The 25,658-nt window shown below is 49.5% G+C and overlaps 1 protein-coding gene across 3 annotated transcripts in view; it reads right to left on the bottom strand.

Annotated features, from left to right (window-relative positions):
- Nucleotides 1-350: 350 nt before the first annotated feature.
- LOC135520999 (lysophosphatidylcholine acyltransferase 1-like) overlaps nt 351-25,658 on the bottom strand; it is a 68,143-nt gene continuing 42,835 nt past the window's right edge. For 2 of the 3 annotated variants that reach the window (XM_064946896.1, XM_064946899.1), the window contains 9 exons: nt 25,561-25,619; nt 17,344-17,378; nt 16,190-16,244; nt 7,494-7,576; nt 6,118-6,243; nt 3,422-3,575; nt 2,607-2,705; nt 2,217-2,358; nt 351-1,954 (listed from right to left, as the gene is read on the bottom strand). In XM_064946896.1, the coding sequence (XP_064802968.1) occupies nt 1,749-1,954; nt 2,217-2,358; nt 2,607-2,705; nt 3,422-3,575; nt 6,118-6,243; nt 7,494-7,576; nt 16,190-16,244; nt 17,344-17,378; nt 25,561-25,619 (959 nt within the window). In that variant the 3' untranslated portion in view covers nt 351-1,748. The remainder of the gene's footprint in view (nt 1,955-2,216; nt 2,359-2,606; nt 2,706-3,421; nt 3,576-6,117; nt 6,244-7,493; nt 7,577-16,189; nt 16,245-17,343; nt 17,379-25,560; nt 25,620-25,658) is intronic. The other variant, XM_064946898.1, reaches the window with a different exon arrangement.

Genomic DNA, 25,658 nt, shown 5'->3' with positions numbered 1-25,658 from the left:
CACCCTGCTCCCCACATAGGGCCCTTAGGGGTCCGTCTCTAATGGCACCCTGCTCCCTACATAGGGCCCTTAGGGGTCCGTCTCTAATGTAACCCTGTTCCCTACATAGGGCCCGTAGGGGTCAGTCTCTAATGGCACCCTGCTCCCTACATAGGGCCCTTAGGGGTCAGTCTCTAATGGAACCCTGCTCCCTACATAGGGCCCTTAGGGGTCTCTGGTCAAATGTAGTGCAAGGAATAGGGTGCCATTTTGGATGCATTAAATTGCCTTTGTCCAGAAAGACATGGTCATTATGGTATAATAGCATGGCTCCAGGACTGTGTTCGAGGCCATGTAACATGACGACAAGGACATCTTTATAGTTTAATAAGTCTCGTTACTGAACCCTGAGATTTAAAAAAAAACATCACCGGCTCATTTTGTGTTCCAACCAGCATCTGTATCTCCGCCATCTTTCTGATATCAGTACATATCACACCTTAAATCTGACCCCTCTGATATCAGTACATATCACACCTTAAATCTGACCCATTTTACAGGTGTAGGATCTTAATTTGATCATCCTGTTTCAGGAGAACTTTCCTGCATTTAAAATGTGTATTTTAGGTTTAAAATGTATTTTGAAGTTTGTAATTTCCAATTAGAAATGTCACACTTTATTTTCCCTTATTTTATATATTGATGTATTAACCTGCCCAACAATTACCATTAATTATAATCCACATAATAATTAAACATTTCCTGTTGCTGCAGGATTAATTTCCTGCTGTGGCAAACTGGCTCAAATTAAGATCCTACATCTGTACGTCAGCCATATTGCACCTCAAAAGTTCAATCAAAGCCAAAGTGGGCTCAGACAATGTCACTGGTGCTTCAAGGCTGTTCCATCCAGTCAGTCCCAGTCCCTCAATACTGCTCGCTGACAGTAAAGCTCCCATGCGGAGTCAAACCTGCCATCTTTCCATCAGAAAGAAGAAGATTAAACAAAGAAATAGACACCGAATTCAGTCAAAACTACAGTTCCCGTCTCTGGCCGAGGTGTTCTCTCTCGACCCCAACATGGAGGAGACGTCATATGTGCTTCCCGCCAAGTGTTTCGTGCTTCACTTCTCCTCAAATCGTCATTAGCCATCTTTTTGGCATCGGAAAGCCGGTTCCTTCCTCAGAACAAATGCAGAACAACTCTACTAAAACAACACCGTCACATCGCCAAGATCAAATGAACCGTAGAAACATTATGGATACGGTTAATAAGGGTTACATTTCTCGCGTGTGTGTGTGTGTGTCTGTGTCTGTATGTGTGTGTGTGTGTGTGTGTGTGTGTGTGTGTGTGTGTGTCTGTGTGTGTGTGTGTGTCTGTGTGTGTGTGCGTGTCTGTGTGTGTGTCTGTGTGTATCTGTGTGTGTGTGTGTGTCTATATGTGTGTGTGTGTGTGTGTGTGTGTGTGTATGTGTGTCTGTCTGTGTGTGTGTGTGTGTGTGTGTGTGTATGTGTGTATGTGTGTGTGTGTGTGTGTGAATGTGTGTGTGTGTGTGTATGTGTGTCTGTGTGTGTGTGTGTCTGTGTGTCTCTGTGTGTATGTGTGTGTGTGTGTGTGTGTGTGTGTGTATGTGTGTGTGTGTGTGTGTGTCTGTGTGTGTGTGTGTGTGTGTCTGTGTATCTAACTGACCATACATATAGCCCATCAACAACGACCACCACCACCACCCACTCTCTCACCAGGAGAGGTGATGAGGAGACTAACAGACTCAGTTGTGCTTCTTCACTGAACCGTCCGTCGTCGTGTCGTGGTGGTTGTCCCGCGGGCTGAAGTCAGGGCAGAAGCCGTTGGTCTGAGGCGTGGCATTGGGCGTGGCATTGGGCTGGCGAGGACAACCGTTACGGCCTGTATTGTCTGTGGACAGGTAGTCCTCACTGAAGTTTGGGTGATGCTCTGCAAAGCTCCTGAACTTGCCTGTTGCCACCACAGGGGGGCGCCAGACACAACGGTAAGGTTATTCCAAGCAAGTTAAATACAGTAACCTACAATTAAAACACTAGAAAAACAAGTACATGTATACAAAGATAGGTACACTCCTCTAATATTTACAAATGAACGAGAGACTACAGACGCAACATAACTTTGTCTTGGTTCCAAAATCACCCCAGGCGAATACTCCCAAGAGCAGCTAAACAGAAGGTGACCCCAGTACAAGCTAAGACAAGTCTTTTCTTACCGAAGGTGAGTTTCCCTGTGTCCTCTGTGTCGATAGCAGCGAAGAGACGTGAGACGTCGAGGTCAGCCACTCCTAACGCCGTCTTTAGGATGCAGGCCAACTCGGCCACTGTGATCGCACCGTCCTCCTCCGCCTCAAACATCTGGGATATATGCAAATAATAATTAACACACATTAGATGACCCCTGACCCCTTTCCCATCTCACTCACACCCATTGAGCCGGCTGGGCCCTCAGACCATCTGTTTAAAATCGACACAGTCTACAACTCACACCATGGGTCATTAGTATGTCCTCACAAATGGAAAATGGCAGAGATATCAGTGGTCGTAGGCCCTCTGAAAAGACACCTTGACAGAGCATGAAACCAGAGCTGGAGCAGAAAACGTACCCTGAAGGCCAGTTTCATGGTCTCCAGAGTTTCAGCAGGTCTGCATACAACCGATAAGGCGATGACATATTCTCTGATGTCTATCATGTTGTCTTCCTGCTGGAGGAGAAGAGAGACGAACAGAGTGAAGAGTTACTGGTTAGAAGGAATCTGGCAAAGCACATGTCTAAATCTAATGTCTGAATCTAATGTCTGAATCTAATGTCTGAATCTAATGTCTGAATCTAGTGTCTGAATCAAATGTCTGAATCTAATGTCTGAATCTAATGTCTGAATCTAATGTCTGAATCTAATGTCTCAATCTAAAGTCTGAATCTAATATCTAAATCTAATATCAATGTATAAATCTAATGTATAAATCTAATGTATAAATCTAATGTATAAATCTAATGTATAAGTCTAATGTCTAAATCTAATATCTATATCTAAATCTAATGTCTAAATCTAATGTATAAATCTAATGTATAAGTCTAATGTCTAAATCTAATATCTATATCTAAATCTAATGTCTAAATCTAATGTCTAAATCTAGTGTCTAAATCTAGTATCTATATCTAAATCTAATGTCTAAATCTAATGTCTAAATCTAATGTCTAAATCTAATGTCTAAATCTAGTATATAATATCTAAATCTAAGTCTAATGTAAAAATCTAATATTGAAATCTAATATCGAACTCTGTATTTCAATATTAAAATACACAATATAGGGAAGATATATTTCTGTTTTCTGAGTTTTGGGAATTTGAGAAACTTGTAACTTCGGCCTTCAAAGCGTCTAATGGGATGATATTATATTCAGTGTGTGTTTCCTTACCTCGTTGAAGAGGGAGAAGATGTCTCTGAGCATGTCTGACACAGGGACATCAAGGTAGTGGGCAAAGTCTTCCAGACCCAGCTTTTCTCCCTCAATCTTCCTGGCTCTGTTCCCAAACTCCTGCAGTACCTTCTCCACGTTCTGGGGCTTCAACCTGACCAGGTAACATCAACACATTAATACAGTCTCCACGTTCTGGGGCTTCAACCTGACCAGGTAACGTCAACACATTAATACAGTCTCCACGTTCTGGGGCTTCAACCTGACCAGGTAACATCTACACATTAATACAGTCTCCACGTTCTGGGGCTTCAACCTGACCAGGTAACGTCAACACATTAATACAGTCTCCACGTTCCGGGGCTTCAACCTGACCAGGTAACGTCAACACATCAATACAGTCTCCACGTTCTGGGGCTTCAACCTGACCAGGTAACGTCAACACATCAATACAGTCTCCACGTTCTGGGGCTTCAACCTGACCAGGTAACATCTACACATTAATACAGTCTCCACGTTCTGGGGCTTCAACCTGACCAGGTAACGTCAACACATCAATACAGTCTCCACGTTCTGGGGCTTCAACCTGACCAGGTAACGTCAACACATTAATACAGTCTCTACATTCTGGGGCTTCAACCTGACCAGGTAACATCAATACAGTCTCTACATTCTGGGGCTTCAACCTGACCAGGTAACATCAACACATTAATACAGTCTCTACATTCTGGGGCTTCAACCTGACCAGGTAACATCAATACAGTCTCTACATTCTGGGGCTTCAACCTGACCAGGTAACATCAATACAGTCTCCACATTCTGGGGCTTCAACCTGACCAGGTAACGTCAACACATTAATACAGTCTCTACATTCTGGGGCTTCAACCTGACCAGGTAACATCAACACATTAATACAGTCTCCACGTTCTGGGGCTTCAACCTGACCAGGTAACGTCAACACATCAATACAGTCTCCACGTTCTGGGGCTTCAACCTGACCAGGTAACATCTACACATCAATACAGTCTCTACGTTCTGGGGCTTCAACCTGACCAGGTAACATCTACACATCAATACAGTCTCTACATTCTGGGGCTTCAACCTGACCAGGTAACATCTACACATCAATACAGTCTCCACGTTCTGGGGCTTCAACCTGACCAGGTAACATCTACACATCAATACAGTCTCTACGTTCTGGGGCTTCAACCTGACCAGGTAACGTCAACACATCAATACAGTCTCCACGTTCTGGGGCTTCAACCTGACCAGGTAACATCTACACATTAATACAGTCTCTACGTTCTGGGGCTTCAACCTGACCAGGTAACATCTACACATCAATACAGTCTCTACATTCTGGGGCTTCAACCTGACCAGGTAACATCTACACATCAATACAGTCTCCACGTTCTGGGGCTTCAACCTGACCAGGTAACATCTACACATTAATACAGTCTCCACGTTCTGGGGCTTCAACCTGACCAGGTAACATCAACACATCAATACAGTCTCTACATTCTGGGGCTTCAACCTGACCAGGTAACGTCAACACATTAATACAGACTCTACATTCTGGGGCTTCAACCTGACCAGGTAACGTCAACACATTAATACAGTCTCTACATTCTGGGCTTCAACCTGACCAGGTAACATCAACACATCAATACAGTCTCTACATTCTGGGGTTCAACCGGACCAGGTAACATCAATACAGTCTCTACATTCTGGGCTTCAACCTGACCGGGTAACATCAACACATCAATACAGTCTCTACATTCTGGGCTTCAACCTGACCAGGTAACATCAATACAGTCTCTACATTCTGGGCTTCAACCTGACCAGGTAACATCAATACAGTCTCTACATTCTGGGGTTCAACCGGACCAGGTAACATCAATACAATCTCTACATTCTGGGCTTCAACCTGACCAGGTAACATCAATACAATCTCTACATTCTGGGCTTCAACCTGACCAGGTAACATCAACACATGAATACAGTCTCTACATTCTGGGCTTCAACCTGACCAGGTAACATCAATACAGTCTCTACATTCTGGGGCTTCAACCTGACCAGGTAACATCAATACAGTCTCTACATTCTGGGGTTCAACCGGACCAGGTAACATCAATACAGTCTCTACATTCTGGGGCTTCAACCTGACCAGGTAATGTCAATACAGTCTCTACATTCTGGGCTTCAACCTGACCAGGTAACATCAATACAGTCTCTACATTCTGGGGCTTCAACCTGACCAGGTAACATCAATACAGTCTCTACATTCTGGGGTTCAACCTGACCAGGTAACATCAACACATCAATACAGTCTCTACATTCTGGGGTTCAACCTGACCAGGTAACATCAATACAGTCTCTACATTCTGGGCTTCAACCTGACCAGGTAACATCAATACAGTCTCTACATTCTGGGGCTTCAACCTGACCAGGTAACGTCAACACATTAATACAGTCTCTACATTCTGGGGTTCAACCTGACCAGGTAACATCAATACAGTCTCTACATTCTGGGGCTTCAACCTGACCAGGTAACATCAACACATCAATACAGTCTCTACATTCTGGGCTTCAACCTGACCAGGTAACATGAATACATCAATACAGTCTCTACATTCTGGGCTTCAACCTGACCAGGTAACAACAACACATTAATACAGTTCAGGGTTCAACCTCACCCCAGTCTCCGGACCAGCTTGGCGAACTCCAGCAGGCAGGTGTCAACAGGGAGTCTGAGTTGACCCTCAGCCATGGCCAGTTGACAGTCTTCAAATGAGTAGTCAGTAATGGGGATGTCCAGGGCCCTGGAGAGGAAGGATAGAGACTTAAACAGAGTGTGAACTAGGATAAGGTCTGACATACAGGCCTCTAACCAGTATTCCAGTGTTTTCAGAAGCGGTCATCGTGACCCTCAGCCGTTTTCATACATTTCATCTATTCCAACATTTACACACACCTGATTCAACTAGTCAAACAATCAGCAAGTCCCTGATTTGTTGAGTCGAGGGGTGACGGGGCCATCTAGAGCCATGAGGAACAGTGGACAGTTAGACTAGAGCATGAGGAGAGAGTTAACCATTAGCCTGTGATGAATCCATCTAAAGCCCTGAGGAACAGTGGACAGTTAGACTAGAGCATGAGGAGAGAGTTAACCATTAGCCTGTGATGGGGCCATCTAGAGCCCTGAGGAACAGTGGACAGACTAGACTAGAGCATGAGGAGAGAGTTAACCAGTAGTCTGTGTTGGGGCCATCTAGAGCCCTGAGGAACAGTGGACAGTTAGACTAGAGCATGAGGAGAGAGTTAACCATTAGTCTGTGTTGGGACCATCTAGAGCCCTGAGGAACAGTGGACAGACTAGACTAGAGCATGAGGAGAGAGTTAACCATTAGTCTGTAATGAATCCATCTAGAGCCCTGAGGAACAGTGGACAGACTAGAGCACGAGGAGAGAGTTAACCAGTAGTCTGTGTTGGGGCCATCTAGAGCCCTGAGGAACAGTGGACAGACTAGACTAGAGCATGAGGAGAGAGTTAACCATTAGTCTGTAATGAATCCATCTAGAGCCCTGAGGAACAGTGGACAGACTAGAGCATGAGGAGAGAGTTAACCATTAGTCTGTAATGAATCCATCTAGAGCCCTGAGGAACAGTGGACAGACTAGAGCATGAGGAGAGAGTTAACCATTAGCCTGTGATGAATCCATCTAGAGCCATGAGGAACAGTGGACAGACTAGAGCATGAGGAGAGAGTTAACCATTAAGTCTGTGTTGGGGCCATCTAGAGCCCTGAGGAACAGTGGACAGACTAGAGCATGAGGAGAGAGTTAACCAGTAGTCTGTGATGAGACCATCTAGAATCAACAAACTAGAAGCTGTTGAACTTAAATTTACACCAGCCACACACATTAGACTAACATACTTTAGTATCCTACAGTCTCTAGGCTGGTGTTTCTAAGCACGGCAGCCTGAGGGCTGAGGCATCTGGCGGGCCCTGTGAAGGCCTATGGGAGGCCAAGTGTGTGTGTGTCTGTGTGTGTGTGTCTCAGGACTCACTTGGCCATCAGGCGCCTGACGTTGTGAGCAAACAGTGCCGGGTTGTTCTTCTCCTCTTCTGATGGAGTGTAGACAGGAAGGAACTGAGGAGAGAAGAAGAAGACAGAACCCAGGGATGTCACTCCTCTATGGGAAGTCAAGTGGGAAACGGCTAAAGCAATAACAACTGAGATGATACGGGCTCCAAAAGGGAAGAGAGAGATAACACTCTCCCTAACACTCTTCTAGACATACTGTAACTACAGTCCATTGGTACAGCAAAGTGAAGCCTGTCTGTCGGGAACAACAACAGGTGTTCCTGCTGTCAGTCTCAAAGTCTTTTCAGAAAGGCAAAGGTAACATGGGCTGAGGTCCTCTAACTGGGCTAAGAGAAAAGAGACAGAGCAGTGGAACTAGGGGGCAAGGGACAGAGCAGTGGAACTAGGGAGCAAGGGACAGAGCAGTGGAACTAGGGAGCAAGGGACAGAGCAGTGGAACTAGGGGGCAAGGGACAGAGCAGTGGAACTAGGGAGCAAGGGACAGAGCAGTGGAACTAGGGAGCAAGGGACAGAGCAGTGGAACTAGGGGGCAAGGGACAGAGCAGTGGAACTAGGGGGCAAGGGACAGAGCAGTGGAACTAGGGAGCAAGGGACAGAGCGGTGGAACTAGGGAGCAAGGGACAGAGCAGTGGAACTAGGGAGCAAGGGACAGAGCAGTGGAACTAGAGGGCAAGGGACAGAGCAGTGGAACTAGGGAGCAAGGGACAGAGCAGTGGAACTAGGGAGCAAGGGACAGAGCAGTGGAACTAGAGGGCAAGGGACAGAGCAGTGGAACTAGGGAGCAAGGGACAGAGCAGTGGAACTAGGGAGCAAGGGACAGAGCAGTGGAACTAGGGAGCAAGGGACAGAGCAGTGGAACTAGGGAGCAAGGGACAGAGCAGTGGAACTAGGGAGCAAGGGACAGAACAGTGGAACTAGGGAGCAAGGGACAGAGCAGTGGAACTAGGGAGCAAGGGACTTAGCGGTGGAACTAGGGAGCAAGGGACAGAGCAGTGGAACTAGGGAGCAAGGGACAGAGCAGTGGAACTAGGGAGCAAGGGACTTAGCGGTGGAACTAGGGAGCAAGGGACAGAGCAGTGGAACTAGGGAGCAAGGGACAGAGCAGTGGAACTAGGGAGCAAGGGACAGGGCAGTGGAACTAGAGGGCAAGGGACAGAGCAGTGGAACTAGGGAGCAAGGGACAGAGCAGTGGAACTAGGGAGCAAGGGACAGAGCAGTGGAACTAGGGGGCAAGGGACAGAGCAGTGGAACTAGGGAGCAAGGGACAGAGCAGTGGAACTAGGGAGCAAGGGACAGAGCGGTGGAACTAGGGAGCAAGGGACAGAGCAGTGGAACTAGGGAGCAAGGGACAGAGCGGTGGAACTAGGGAGCAAGGGACAGAGCGGTGGAACTAGGGAGCAAGGGACAGAGCAGTGGAACTAGGGAGCAAGGGACAGAGCAGCGGAACTAGGGGGCAAGGGACAGAGCAGCGGAACTAGGGGGCAAGGGACAGAGCAGCGGAACTAGGGGGCAAGGGACAGAGCAGTGGAACTAGGACAAGGGACAGAGCAGTAGAACTAGGGAGCCAGGGACAGAGCAGTGGAACTAGGGAGCAAGGGACAGAGCAGTGGAACTAGGACAAGGGACAGAGCAGTAGAACTAGGGAGCAAGGGACAGAGCAGTGGAACTAGGGAGCAAGGGACAGAGCAGTGGAACTAGGGAGCAAGGGACAGAGCAGTGGAACTAGAGAGCAAGGGACAGAGCAGTGGAACTAGAGAGCAAGGGACAGAGCAGTGGAACTAGGGAGCAAGGGACATAGCAGTGGAACTAGGGAGCAAGGGACAGAGCAGTGGAACTAGGGGCAAGGGACAGAGCAGTGGAACTAGGGGGCAAGGGACAGAGCGGTGGAACTAGGGAGCAAGGGACAGAGCAGTGGAACTAGGACAAGTACACACACGTCAGCTAGTGAGGCTAACTGTAGGGCTGGTACACACACGTCAGTTAGCGAGGCTAACTGTAGAGCTGGTACACAGTACAGTCAGCTAGCGAGGCTAACTGTAGGGCTGGTACACGCACGTCAGCTAGCGAGGCTAACTGTAGAGCTGGTACACAGTACAGTCAGCTAGCGAGGCTAACTGTAGGGCTGGTACACGCACGTCAGCTAGCGAGGCTAACTGTAGGGCTGGTACACACACGTCAGCTAGCGAGGCTAACTGTAGGGCTGGTACACAGTACAGTCAGCTAGCTAGGCTAACTGTAGGGCTGGTACACACACGTCAGCTAGCGAGGCTAACTGTAGGGCTGGTACACACACGTCAGCTAGCGAGGCTAACTGTAGCTCTCTCTCCCTCCCTCTCCCTCTCCCTCTAGTGGGTACAGGACTGGGTTCAGGGTATACGGGTACAGGACTGGGTTCAGGGTATACGGGTACAGGACTAGGTTCAGGGTATACAGGTACAGGACTGGGTATATGGGTACAGGACTGGGTACAGGGTATACGGGTACAGGACTGGGTTCAGGGTATACGGGTAGAGGACTGGGTTCAGGGTATACGGGTACAGGACTGGGTTCAGGGTATACAGGTACAGGACTGGGTTCAGGGTATACAGGTACAGGACTGGGTACAGGGTATACAGGTACAGGACTGGGTTCAGGGTATACGGGTACATGACTGGGTACAGGACTGGGTACAGGGTATACAGGTACAGGACTGGGTACAGGACTGGGTACAGGGTATACAGGTACAGGACTGGGTTCAGGGTATACAGGTACAGGACTGGGTTCAGGGTATACAGGTACAGAACTGGGTTCAGGGTATACAGGTACAGAACTGGGTACAGGGTATACAGGTACAGGACTGGGTTCAGGGTATACAGATACAGGACTGGGTACAGGGTATACGGGTACAGGACTGGGTACAGGGTATACAGGTACAGGACTGGGTTCAGGGTATACAGGTACAGGACTGGGTTCAGTGTATACGGGTACATGACTGGGTTCAGGGTATACGGGTACAGGACTGGGTACAGGGTATACAGGTACAGGACTGGGTACAGGGTATACGGGTACAGGACTGGGTACAGGGTATACGGGTACAGGACTGGGTTCAGGGTATACGGGTACAGGACTGGGTTCAGGGTATACGGGTACAGGACTGGGTACAGGGTATACGGGTACAGGACTGGGTACAGGGTATACGGGTACAGGACTGGGTACAGGGTATACGGGTACAGGACTGGGTTCAGGGTATACGGGTACAGGACTGGGTACAGGGTATACGGGTACAGGACTGGGTTCAGGGTATACGGGTACAGGACTGGGTTCAGGGTATACGGGTACAGGAATGGGTACAGGGTATACGGGTACAGGACTGGGTTCAGGGTATACGGGTTCAGGGTATACGGGTACAGGGTATACAGGTACAGGACTGGGTTCAGGGTATACGGGTACAGGACTGGGTTCAGTGTATACGGGTACATGACTGGGTTCAGGGTATACGGGTACAGGACTGGGTACAGTGTATACGGGTACAGGACTGGGTTCAGGGTATACGGGTACAGGACTGGGTTCAGGGTATACGGGTACAGGAATGGGTACAGGGTATACGGGTACAGGGTATACAGGTACAGGACTGGGTTCAGGGTATACGGGTACAGGACTGGGGTCAGGGTATACGGGTACAGGACTGGGTACAGGGTATACGGGTACAGGACTGGGTTCAGGGTATACGGGTACAGGACTGGGTTCAGGGTATACAGGTACAGGACTGGGTTCAGGGTATACAGGTACAGAACTGGGTACAGGGTATACAGGTACAGGACTGGGTTCAGGGTATACAGATACAGGACTGGGTACAGGGTATACGGGTACAGGACTGGGTACAGGGTATACAGGTACAGGACTGGGTTCAGGGTATACAGGTACAGGACTGGGTTCAGTGTATACGGGTACATGACTGGGTTCAGGGTATACGGGTACAGGACTGGGTACAGGGTATACGGGTACAGGACTGGGTTCAGGGTATACGGGTTCAGGGTATACGGGTACAGGGTATACAGGTACAGGACTGGGTTCAGGGTATACGGGTACAGGACTGGGTTCAGTGTATACGGGTACATGACTGGGTTCAGGGTATACGGGTACAGGACTGGGTACAGGGTATACAGGTACAGGACTGGGTACAGGGTATACGGGTACAGGACTGGGTACAGGGTATACGGGTACAGGACTGGGTTCAGGGTATACGGGTACAGGACTGGGTTCAGGGTATACGGGTACAGGACTGGGTTCAGGGTATACGGGTACAGGACTGGGTTCAGGGTATACGGGTACAGGAATGGGTACAGGGTATACGGGTACAGGGTATACAGGTACAGGACTGGGTTCAGGGTATACGGGTACAGGACTGGGTTCAGGGTATACGGGTACAGGACTGGGTACAGGGTATACAGGTACAGGACTGGGTTCAGGGTATACGGGTACAGGACTGGGTTCAGGGTATACAGGTACAGGACTGGGTTCAGGGTATACAGGTACAGGACTGGGTTCAGGGTATACAGGTACAGGACTGGGTTCAGGGTATACGGGTACAGGACTGGGTTCAGGGTATACAGGTACAGGACTGGGTTCAGGGTATACAGGTACAGGACTGGGTACAGGGTATACAGGTACAGGACTGGGTTCAGGGTATACGGGTACAGGACTGGGTTCAGGGTATACGGGTACAGGACTGGGTACAGGGTATACAGGTACAGGACTGGGTTCAGGGTATACAGGTACAGGACTGGGTTCAGGGTATACAGGTACAGGACTGGGTACAGGGTATACAGGTACAGGACTGGGTACAGGGTATACAGGTACAGGACTGGGTACAGGGTATACGGGTACAGGGTATACAGGTACAGGACTGGGTACAGGGTATACAGGTACAGGACTGGGTACAGGGTATACAGGTACAGGACTGGGTTCAGGGTATACAGGTACAGGACTGGGTACAGGGTATACAGGTACAGGACTGGGTACAGGGTATACAGGTACAGGACTGGGTTCAGGGTATACAGGTACAGGACTGGGTACAGGGTATACAGGTACAGGACTGGGTTCAGGGTATACAGGTACAGGACTGGGTACAGGGTATACAGGTACAGGACTGGGTACAGGGTATACGGGTACAGGACTGGGTACAGGGTATACAGGTACAGGGATGGGTACAGGGTATACAGGTACAGGACTGGGTACAGGGTATACAGGTACAGGACTGGGTACAGGGTATACAGGTACAGGACTGGGTACAGGACTGGGTACAGGGTATACGGGTACAGGACTGGGTACAGGGTATACGGGTACAGGACTGGGTTCAGGGTATACAGGTACAGGACTGGGTACAGGACTGGGTACAGGGTATACGGGTACAGGACTGGGTTCAGGGTATACAGGTACAGGACTGGGTACAGGACTGGGTACAGGGTATACGGGTACAGGACTGGGTACAGGGTATACAGGTACAGGACTGGGTACAGGGTATACAGGTACAGGACTGGGTACAGGACTGGGTACAGGGTATACGGGTACAGGACTGGGTTCAGGGTATACAGGTACAGGACTGGGTACAGGGTATACAGGTACAGGGTATACGGGTACAGGACTGGGTACAGGGTATATATAACAAGTATTCCTGATGTGTGGTAGATGGCAACACACCTGGGTACATGACTGGGTACAGGACTGGGTACAGGGTATACAGGTACAGGACTGGGTACAGGACTGGGTTCAGGGTATACAGGTACAGGACTGGGTACAGGACTGGGTACAGGGTATACAGGTACAGGACTGGGTACAGGGTATACAGGTACAGGACTGGGTACAGGACTGGGTACAGGGTATACAGGTACAGGACTGGGTACAGGACTGGGTTCAGGGTATACAGGTACAGGACTGGGTACAGGACTGGGTTCAGGGTATACAGGTACAGGACTGGGTACAGGACTGGGTACAGGGTATACAGGTACAGGACTGGGTACAGGACTGGGTACAGGGTATACAGGTACAGGACTGGGTACAGGACTGGGTACAGGACTGGGTTCAGGGTATACAGGTACAGGACTGGGTACAGGACTGGGTTCAGGGTATACAGGTACAGGACTGGGTACAGGACTGGGTACAGGACTGGGTACAGGGTATACAGGTACAGGACTGGGTACAGGGTATACGGGTACAGGACTGGGTTCAGGGTATACAGGTACAGGACTGGGTACAGGACTGGGTACAGGGTATACAGGTACAGGACTGGGTACAGGACTGGGTTCAGGGTATACAGGTACAGGACTGGGTACAGGGTATACAGGTACAGGACTGGGTTCAGGGTATATGGGTACAGGACTGGGTACAGGACTGGGTTCAGGACTGGGTACAGGGTATACAGGTACAGGACTGGGTACAGGACTGGGTACAGGACTGGGTACAGGGTATACAGGTACAGGACTGGGTTCAGGGTATACAGGTACAGGACTGGGTTCAGGGTATACAGGTACAGGACTGGGTACAGGACTGGGTTCAGGGTATACAGGTACAGGACTGGGTACAGGGTATACAGGTACAGGACTGGGTACAGGACTGGGTACAGGGTATACAGGTACAGGACTGGGTACAGGGTATACAGGTACAGGACTGGGTTCAGGGTATACGGGTACAGGACTGGGTACAGGGTATACAGGTACAGGACTGGGTACAGGGTATACAGGTACAGGACTGGGTACAGGGTATACAGGTACAGGACTGGGTACAGGACTGGGTACAGGGTATACAGGTACAGGACTGGGTACAGGACTGGGTACAGGACTGGTACAGGGTATACAGGTACAGGACTGGGTTCAGGGTATACAGGTACAGGACTGGGTACAGGACTGGGTACAGGGTATACAGGTACAGGACTGGGTACAGGACTGGGTTCAGGGTATACAGGTACAGGACTGGGTACAGGGTATACAGGTACAGGACTGGGTACAGGACTGGGTTCAGGGTATACAGGTACAGGACTGGGTACAGGACTGGGTACAGGGTATACAGGTACAGGACTGGGTACAGGACTGGGTACAGGGTATACAGGTACAGGACTGGGTACAGGACTGGGTACAGGGTATACAGGTACAGGACTGGGTACAGGACTGGGTACAGGACTGGGTTCAGGGTATACGGGTACAGGACTGGGTACAGGGTATACAGGTACAGGACTGGGTACAGGACTGGGTACAGGGTATACGGGTACAGGACTGGGTACAGGACTGGGTACAGGGTATACAGGTACAGGACTGGGTACAGGGTATACAGGTACAGGACTGGGTACAGGGTATACAGGTACAGGACTGGGTACAGGACTGGGTACAGGACTGGGTACAGGGTATACAGGTACAGGACTGGGTACAGGGTATACAGGTACAGGACTGGGTACAGGGTATACAGGTACAGGACTGGGTACAGGGTATACAGGTACAGGACTGGGTACAGGACTGGGTACAGGGTATACAGGTACAGGACTGGGTACAGGGTATACAGGTACAGGACTGGGTACAGGACTGGGTACAGGGTATACAGGTACAGGACTGGGTACAGGGTATACAGGTACAGGACTGGGTACAGGGTATACAGGTACAGGACTGGGTACAGGGTATACAGGTACAGGACTGGGTTCAGGGTATACGGGTACAGGACTGGGTACAGGGTATACAGGTACAGGACTGGGTACAGGACTGGGTACAGGGTATACAGGTACAGGACTGGGTACAGGGTATACAGGTACAGGACTGGGTACAGGGTATACAGGTACAGGACTGGGTACAGGACTGGGTACAGGGTATACGGGTACAGGACTGGGTACAGGGTATACAGGTACAGGACTGGGTACAGGACTGGGTACAGGGTATACAGGTACAGGACTGGGTACAGGGTATACAGGTACAGGACTGGGTACAGGGTATACAGGTACAGGACTGGGTACAGGGTATACAGGTACAGGACTGGGTACAGGGTATACAGGTACAGGACTGGGTACAGGGTATACAGGTACAGGACTGGGTACAGGGTATACAGGTACAGGACTGGGTTCAGGGTATACGGGTACAGGACTGGGTACAGGGTATACAGGTACAGGACTGGGTACAGGGTATACGGGTACAGGACTGGGTACAGGGTATACAGGTACAGGACTGGGTTCAGGGTATACGGGTACAGGACTGGGTACAGGGTATACGGGTACAGGACTGGGTATATGGGTACAGGACTGGGTACAGGTTATACAGGTACAGGACTGGGTACAGGGTATACAGGTACAGGACTGGGTTCAGGGTATACAGGTACAGGACTGGGTACAGGGTATACGGGTGCAGGACTGGGTTCAGGGTATACGGGTGCAGGACTGGGTTCAGGGTATACGGGTACAGGACTGGGTACAGGGTATACGGGTACAGGACTGGGTACAGGGTATACAGGTACAGGGTATACAGGTACAGGACTGGGTACAGGGTATACGGGTACAGGACTGGGTACAGGGTATACGGGTACAGGACTGGGTACAGGCTATACATCCATGATGACCTGTGTTTTTTAATCTCTCTGATCAAAGCAAGTATTCCTGATGTGTGGTAGATGCAACACACCAGCATCGCCTGTGAGGCCTGCACTCACCTCAATGATGAACTCATTGTGCAGCTGGCACAGTGTGAGCCACAGGATCTTAAACCTGCAATTAAAAAATTTAAAAAACAGTGTCACATCAAGACATTTGGTTTACAGTGCGGGACATTGATATCATCAAGTCATAGCGAATACCAAAACAGTCAGAGCACAAGGAGAAGTGTACAAATTCATTTTAATGTGTGTGTGCTTGATCTAACCGTCTAAAAGCAGGTTATATGGTAGTGGACAGAGAAGTGGGGCGGCAGGGTAGACTTGCAACCTTTCGGTTACTAGTCCAACACTCTAACCACTAGGCTACCCTGCCGCTAACTGACTTGCCTAGTTAAATAACAGGTAAAATAAATCACATAAATTGAGAGTTCTAGAGTTCTAGTTTCTGGCTGCTAGAACTCTCACTTTATGTGATTTATTTTACCTTACAGAAACGTAACAAAAAAAAGTAGTCCCACAGGAGGAAGTGATGTGAAGGTTCAGGAAGAGAACGATTAACAGCTCTGTTCACTGTTTCCTGTTCTGGGCTGACTGTGACCTGCTAACAGCACAGAGACAGTAGTGTCTCTACTGTAGTGGTAGACTGACTGGGCACACAGCCAAAACAACATCACTACCATGATGCCTTAGAAAGTAGAACAAAACACATCCCAATTCAGCCTGTGGCTTTATCCAGAGACAAGGACAGCTTTCTCTCGGTCACAGTTTCCTGTATTTTGGTCATCAGTGTTCTGAGTTAACTGGACCATCTAGATTATACAGTAGAACTAATACCCTCTCAGTCCAGTAGAGGTATGAAAACTGGACCATCTAGATTATACAGTAGAACTAATACCCTCTCAGTCCAGTCCAGTAGAGGTATGAAAACTGGACCATCTAGATTATACAGTAGAACTAATATCCTCCCAGTCCAGTAGAGGTATGAAAACTGGACCATCTAGATTATACAGTAGAACTAATACCCTCCCAGTCCAGTAGAGGTATGAAAACTGGACAATCTAGATTATACAGTAGAACTAATACCCTCTCAGTCCAGTCCAGTAGAGGTATGAAAACTGGACCTTCCAGGGCAGTAGAGAGACATCACTATGCCTGGCAACAACCTGTACTTCAGGGATCAGTCATTTGTAGAGTAATTAAAGTGTACTCACGCTCCTGGCCCCTGCCACGTCCAGGTGATTGTGTCCTGGCATGGGACGGGAGAGACACAGAACTTACTAAGATACAACATTACTCATCCAGGTAAGAAGTACAAAAACACAACAACAACAACAACAACAGCTTAGTTATCAGGTATAGAGTAGTTTGTGGTTTAATTGGTTAGCAGGTAGTTAGTAGTTTAATTGGATACCAGGTAGTTAGTGGTCTTGACCACTTGCTGTGTGGTCCCAGGGCTATAGGAGAGACTGACTGCCTGCTGTGTGGTCCCAGGGCTATAGGAGAGACGGACTCCCTGCTGTGTGGTCCCAGGGCTATAGGAGAGACTGACTGTGTGCTGTGTGGTCCCAGGGCTACAGGAGAGACTGACTGTGTGCTGTGTGGTCCCAGGGCTATAGGAGAGACTGACTGGCGGCTATAGGAGAGACTGACTGCCTGCTGTGTGGTCCCAGGGCTATAGGAGAGACTGACTCCCTGCTGTGTGGTCCCAGGGCTATAGGAGAGACTGACTTCCTGCTGTGTGGTCCCAGGGCTATAGGAGAGACTGACTGTGTGCTGTGTGGTCCCAGGGCTATAGGAGAGACTGACTCCCTGCTGTGTGGTCCCAGGGCTATAGGAGAGACTGACTGCCTGCTGTGTGGTCCCAGGGCTATAGGAGAGACTGACTGCCCACTGTGTGGTCCCAGGGCTATAGGAGAGACTGACTCCCTGCTGTGTGGTCCCAGGGCTATAGGAGAGACTGACTGCCTGCTGTGTGGTCCCAGGGCTATAGGAGAGACTGACTGCCCGCTGTGTGGTCCCAGGGCTATAGGAGAGACGGACTCCCTGCTGTGTGGTCCCAGGGCTATAGGAGAGACTGACTCCCTGCTGTGTGGTCCCAGGGCTATAGGAGAGACTGACTCCCTGCTGTGTGGTCCCAGGGCTATAGGAGAGACTGACTCCCCGCTGTGTGGTCCCAGGGCTATAGGAGAGACTGATTGCCTGCTGTGTGGTCCCAGGGCTATAGGAGAGACGGACTCCCTGCTGTGTGGTCCCAGGGCTATAGGAGAGACTGACTGCCTGCTGTGTGGTCCCAGGGCTATAGGAGAGACGGACTCCCTGCTGTGGGGTCCCAGGGCTATAGGAGAGACTGACTGCCTGCTGTGTGGTCCCAGGGCTATAGGAGAGACGGACTCCCTGCTGTGGGGTCCCAGGGCTATAGGAGAGACTGACTCCCTGCTGTGTGGTCCCAGGGCTATAGGAGAGACTGACTCCCCGCTGTGTGGTCCCAGGGCTATAGGAGAGACTGATTGCCTGCTGTGTGGTCCCAGGGCTATAGGAGAGACAGACTCCCTGCTGTGTGGTCCCAGGGCTATAGGAGAGACTGACTCCCTGCTGTGGGGTCCCAGGGCTATAGGAGAGACTGACTGCCTGCTGTGTGGTCCCAGGGCTATAGGAGAGACTGATTGCCTGCTGTGTGGTCCCAGGGCTATAGGAGAGACTGACTGCGTGCTGTGTGGTCCCAGGGCTATAGGAGAGACTGACTCCCTGCTGTGTGGTCCCAGGGCTATAGGAGAGACTGACTGCCTGCTGTGGGTTCCCAGGGCTATAGGAGAGACGGACTGCGTGCTGTGTGGTCCCAGGGCTATAGGAGAGACTGACTGCCTGCTGTGTGGTCCCAGGGCTATAGGAGAGACTGACTCCCTGCTGTGTGGTCCCAGGGCTATAGGAGAGACTGATTGCCTGCTGTGTGGTCCCAGGGCTATAGGAGAGACGGACTGCCCGCTGTGTGGTCCCAGGGCTATAGGAGAGACTGACTCCCTGCTGTGTGGTCCCAGGGCTATAGGAGAGACTGACTCCCTGCTGTGTGGTCCCAGGGCTATAGGAGAGACTGACTGCCTGCTGTGTGGTCCCAGGGCTATAGGAGAGACTGACTCCCTGCTGTGTGGTCCCAGGGCTATAGGAGAGACTGACTGCCTGCTGTGTGGTCCCAGGGCTATAGGAGAGACTGACTGCCCACTGTGTGGTCCCAGGGCTATAGGAGAGACTGACTCCCTGCTGTGTGGTCCCAGGGCTATAGGAGAGACTGACTGCCTGCTGTGTGGTCCCAGGGCTATAGGAGAGACTGACTGCCTGCTGTGTGGTCCCAGGGCTATAGGAGAGACGGACTCCCTGCTGTGGGGTCCCAGGGCTATAGGAGAGACTGACTGCCTGCTGTGTGGTCCCAGGGCTATAGGAGAGACGGACTCCCTGCTGTGGGGTCCCAGGGCTATAGGAGAGACTGACTCCCTGCTGTGTGGTCCCAGGGCTATAGGAGAGACTGACTCCCCGCTGTGTGGTCCCAGGGCTATAGGAGAGACTGATTGCCTGCTGTGTGGTCCCAGGGCTATAGGAGAGACTGACTGCCTGCTGTGTGGTCCCAGGGCTATAGGAGAGACGGACTGCCTGCTGTGTGGTCCCAGGGCTATAGGAGAGACAGACTCCCTGCTGTGTGGTCCCAGGGCTATAGGAGAGACTGACTCCCTGCTGTGTGGTCCCAGGGCTATAGGAGAGACTGACTGCCCGCTGTGTGGTCCCAGGGCTATAGGAGAGACTGACTGCCCGCTGTGTGGTCCCAGGGCTATAGGAGAGACTGACTCCCTGCTGTGTGGTCCCAGGCTATAGGAGAGACTGACTCCCTGCTGTGGGGTCCCAGGGCTATAGGAGAGACTGACTGCCTGCTGTGTGGTCCCAGGGCTATAGGAGAGACTGATTGCCTGCTGTGTGGTCCCAGGGCTATAGGAGAGACTGACTGCGTGCTGTGTGGTCCCAGGGCTATAGGAGAGACTGACTCCCTGCTGTGTGGTCCCAGGGCTATAGGAGAGACTGACTGCCTGCTGTGGGTTCCCAGGGCTATAGGAGAGACGGACTGCGTGCTGTGTGGTCCCAGGGCTATAGGAGAGACTGACTGCCTGCTGTGTGGTCCCAGGGCTATAGGAGAGACTGACTCCCTGCTGTGTGGTCCCAGGGCTATAGGAGAGACTGATTGCCTGCTGTGTGGTCCCAGGGCTATAGGAGAGACGGACTGCCCGCTGTGTGGTCCCAGGGCTATAGGAGAGACTGACTCCCTGCTGTGTGGTCCCAGGGCTATAGGAGAGACTGACTCCCTGCTGTGTGGTCCCAGGGCTATAGGAGAGACTGACTGCCTGCTGTGTGGTCCCAGGGCTATAGGAGAGACTGACTCCCTGCTGTGTGGTCCCAGGGCTATAGGAGAGACTGACTGCCCGCTGTGTGGTCCCAGGGCTATAGGAGAGACTGACTGCCCGCTGTGTGGTCACAGGGCTATAGGAGAGACTGACTGCCTGCTGTGTGGTCCCAGGGCTATAGGAGAGACTGACTCCCTGCTGTGTGGTCCCAGGGCTATAGGAGAGACTGACTGCGTGCTGTGTGATCCCAGGGCTATAGGAGAGACTGACTCCCTGCTGTGTGGCCCCAGGGCTATAGGAGAGACTGACTCCCTGCTGTGTGGTCCCAGGGCTATGGGAGAGACTGACTCCCTGCTGTGTGGTCCCAGGGCTATAGGAGAGACTGACTGGCGGCTATAGGAGAGACTGACTGCCCACTGTGTGGTCCCAGGGCTATAGGAGAGACTGACTGTGTGCTGTGTGGTCCCAGGGCTATAGGAGAGACTGACTGCCTGCTGTGTGGTCCCAGGGCTATAGGAGAGACTGACTGCCTGCTGTGTGGTCCCAGGGCTATAGGAGAGACTGACTCAGTGCTGTGTGGTCCCAGGGCTATAGGAGAGACTGACTGCCTGCTGTGTGGTCCCAGGGCTATAGGAGAGACTGACTGTGTGCTGTGTGGTCCCAGGGCTATAGGAGAGACTGACTGCCTGCTGTGTGGTCCCAGGGCTATAGGAGAGACTGACTCCCTGCTGTGTGGTCCCAGGGCTATAGGAGAGACTGACTGTGTGCTGTGTGGTCCCAGGGCTATAGGAAAAATTTGATTTGATTTAGCTCTAACGCTAACACATTCAGCCCAGCTGTTTACAGACAGAGCCCTAGCTCTAACACTAACACATTCAGCCCAGCTGTTTACAGACAGAGCCCTAGCTCTAACACTAACACATTCAGCCCAGCTGTTTACAGACAGAGCCCTAGCTCTAACACTAACACATTCAGCCCAGCTGTTTACAGACAGAGCCCTAGCTCTAACACTAACACATTCAGCCCAGCTGTTTACAGACAGAGCCCTAGCTCTAACGCTAACACATTCAGCCCAGCTGTTAACAGACAGAGCCCTAGCTCTAACGCTAACACATTCAGCCCAGCTGTTTACAGACAGAGCCCTAGCTCTAACACTAACACATTCAGCCCAGCTGTTTACAGACAGAGCCCTAGCTCTAACACTAACAACATTCAGCCCAGCTGTTTACAGACAGAGCCCTAGCTCTAACGCTAACACATTCAGCCCAGCTGTTTACAGACAGAGCCCTAGCTCTAACGCTAACACATTCAGCCCAGCTGTTTACAGACAGAGCCCTAGCTCTAACACTAACAACATTCAGCCCAGCTGTTTACAGACAGAGCCCTAGCTCTAACGCTAACACATTCAGCCCAGCTGTTTACAGACAGAGCCCTAGCTCTAACACTAACAACATTCAGCCCAGCTGTTTACAGACAGAGCCCTAGCTCTAACACTAACACATTCAGCCCAGCTGTTTACAGACAGAGCCCTAGCTCTAACACTAACACATTCAGCCCAGCTGTTTACAGACAGAGCCCTAGCTCTAACACTAACACATTCAGCCCAGCTGTTTACAGACAGAGCCCGAGCTCTAACACTAACACATTCAGCCCAGCTGTTTACAGACAGAGCCCTAGCTCTAACGCTAACACATTCAGCCCAGCTGTTTACAGACAGAGCCCTAGCTCTAACGCTAACACATTCAGCCCAGCTGTTTACAGACAGAGCCCTAGCTCTAACACTAACACATTCAGCCCAGCTGTTTACAGACAGAGCCCTAGCTCTAACACTAACACATTCAGCCCAGCTGTTTACAGACAGAGCCCTAGCTCTAACGCTAACACATTCAGCCCAGCTGTTTACAGACAGAGCCCGAGCTCTAACGCTAACACATTCAGCCCAGCTGTTTACAGACAGAGCCCGAGCTCTAACGCTAACACATTCAGCCCAGCTGTTTATAGACAGAGCCCTAGCTCTAACACTAACACATTCAGCCCAGCTGTTTACAGACAGAGCCCTAGCTCTAACACTAACACATTCAGACCAGCTGTTTACAGACAGAGCCCTAGCTCTAACACTAACACATTCAGCCCAGCTGTTTACAGACAGAGCCCTAGCTATAACACTAACACAATCAGACCTCAGTAAAGGGCACATCAAGTCAACCCCAGGAGGTTTTCCAGGAAGTCCCCATGAAACCCTGCTCAAGGTGGGGGGGGGGGGGGGGGGGGGATATCACACAGCTTAGACAGACCGCACAACAAATCACAGAACAACTAGATCAGTTCTCTGTCCTCACAGTTATATCTGTAACAGAGAGAGAGATTCAGACAGACAGGGCTGATGCTCTTCTCAGCAGGGAGGGTGTTGACCAACCAGCCTGGCTGTTGTGTTGTGCTGCTGCTGTGTTCTATTGTGTTGCTAGGTGTTGTGTTGCTAGGTGTTGTATTGTGTTGCTAGGTGTTGTATTGTGTTGCTAGGTGTTTGGCTTTGTTGTGTTGCTAGGTATTGTATTGCTAGGTGTTTGGCTTTGTTGTGTTGCTAGGTGTTATGTTGTGTTGCTAGGTGTTATATTGTGTTGCTAGGTGTTATATTGTGTTGCTAGGTGTTATATTGTGTTGCTAGGTGTTGTATGGTGTTGCTAGGTGTTGTATTGTGTTGCTAGGTGTTGTATTGTGTTGCTAGGTGTTGTATTGTGTTGCTAGGTGTTGTATTGTGTTGCTAGGTGTTGTATTGTGTTGCTAGGTGTTGTATTGTGTTGCTAGGTGTTGCCAGGTGTTGTATTGTGTTGCCAGGTGTTGTATTGTGTTGCCAGGTGTTGTATTGTGTTGCCAGGTGTTGTATTGTGTTGCCAGATGTTGTATTGTGTTGCCAGGTGTTGTATTGTGTTGCTAGGTATTGTATTGTGTTGTATGTTGCTAGGTGTTGTATTGTGTTGCTAGGTGTTATATTGTGTTGCTAGGTGTTATATTGTGTTGCTAGGTGTTATATTGTGTTGTATGTTGCTAGGTGTTGTATTGTGTTGCTAGGTGTTATATTGTGTTGCTAGGTGTTATATTGTGTTGCTAGGTGTTATATTGTGTTGTATGTTGCTAGGTGTTGTATTGTGTTGCTAGGTGTTATATTGTGTTGCTAGGTGTTATATTGTGTTGCTAGGTGTTATATTGTGTTGCTAGGTGTTGTATTGTGTTGCTAGGTGTTTGGCTTTGTTGTGTTGCTAGGTATTGTATTGCTAGGTGTTTGGCTTTGTTGTGTTGCTAGGTGTTATGTTGTGTTGCTAGGTGTTATATTGTGTTGCTAGGTGTTATATTGTGTTGCTAGGTGTTATATGGTGTTGCTAGGTGTTGTATTGTGTTGCTAGGTGTTGTATTGTGTTGCTAGGTGTTGTATTGTGTTGCTAGGTGTTGTATTGTGTTGCTAGGTGTTGTATTGTGTTGCTAGGTGTTGTATTGTGTTGCTAGGTGTTGTATTGTGTTGCTAGGTGTTGCCAGGTGTTGTATTGTGTTGCCAGGTGTTGTATTGTGTTGCCAGGTGTTGTATTGTGTTGCCAGGTGTTGTATTGTGTTGCCAGATGTTGTATTGTGTTGCCAGGTGTTGTATTGTGTTGCTAGGTGTTGTATTGTGTTGTATGTTGCTAGGTGTTGTATTGTGTTGCTAGGTGTTATATTGTGTTGCTAGGTGTTATATTGTGTTGCTAGGTGTTATATTGTGTTGTATGTTGCTAGGTGTTGTATTGTGTTGCTAGGTGTTATATTGTGTTGCTAGGTGTTATATTGTGTTGCTAGGTGTTATATTGTGTTGCTAGGTGTTATATTGTGTTGCTAGGTGTTGTATTGTGTTGCTAGGTGTTGTATTGTGTTGCTAGGTGTTGTATTGTGTTGCTAGGTGTTGTATTGTGTTGCTAGGTGTTTGGCTTTGTTGTGTTGCTAGATGTTGTATTGTGTTGCTAGGTGTTTGGCTTTGTTGTGTTGCTAGGTGTTATGTTGTGTTGCTAGGTGTTATATTGTGTTGCTAGGTGTTATATTGTGTTGCTAGGTGTTATATTGTGTTGCTAGGTGTTATATTGTGTTGCTAGGTGCTGTATTGTGTTGCTAGGTGTTGTATTGTGTTGCTAGGTGTTGTATTGTGTTGCTAGGTGTTGTATTGTGTTGCTAGGTGCTGTATTGTGTTGCTAGGTGCTGTATTGTGTTGCTAGGTGCTGTATTGTGTTGCTAGGTGTTGTATTGTGTTGCTAGGTGTTGTATTGTGTTGCTAGGTGTTATATTGTGTTGCTAGGTGTTATATTGTGTTGCGAGGTGTTATATTGTGTTGCTAGGTGTTATATTGTGTTGCGAGGTGTTATATTGTGTTGCGAGGTGTTATATTGTGTTGCGAGGTGTTATATTGTGTTGCTAGGTGCTATATTGTGTTGCTAGGTGTTATATTGTGTTGCTAGGTGTTATATTGTGTTGCGAGGTGTTATATTGTGTTGCTAGGTGCTATATTGTGTTGCTAGGTGTTATATTGTGTTGCGAGGTGTTATATTGTGTTGCGAGGTGTTATATTGTGTTGCGAGGTGTTATATTGTGTTGCTAGGTGCTATATTGTGTTGCTAGGTGTTATATTGTGTTGCTAGGTGTTATATTGTGTTGCGAGGTGTTATATTGTGTTGCTAGGTGCTATATTGTGTTGCTAGGTGTTATATTGTGTTGCTAGGTGTTATATTGTGTTGCTAGGTGTTATATTGTGTTGCTAGGTGTTATATTGTGTTGCTAGGTGTTGTATTGTGTTGCTAGGTGTTATATTGTGTTGCTAGGTGTTGTGTTGTGTTGCTAGGTGTTATATTGTGTTGCTAGGTGTTATATTGTGTTGCTAGGTGTTGTATTGTGTTGCTAGGTGTTGTATTGTGTTGCTAGGTGTTGTATTGTGTTGCTAGGTGTTATATTGTGTTGCTAGGTAGTATGTTGTGTTGCTAGGTGTTATATTGTGTTGCTAGGTAGTATGTTGTGTTATTTTTGCTTTCTTACCATTTTATTGGGGTATTTTATCACCACAGGCTGAACTGGCACCGCTGGAATGAAGGCCCCTGTGTGACAAGACAGAAATCAACACCATTACACACCCT

This window comes from Oncorhynchus masou, chromosome 29, assembly GCF_036934945.1.
Source record: "Oncorhynchus masou masou isolate Uvic2021 chromosome 29, UVic_Omas_1.1, whole genome shotgun sequence".
Classification (NCBI taxonomy): domain Eukaryota; kingdom Metazoa; phylum Chordata; class Actinopteri; order Salmoniformes; family Salmonidae; genus Oncorhynchus; species Oncorhynchus masou.
Note: the sequence above shows the minus strand (reverse complement) of the source record. Positions and strands in the feature narration are given on the sequence as shown.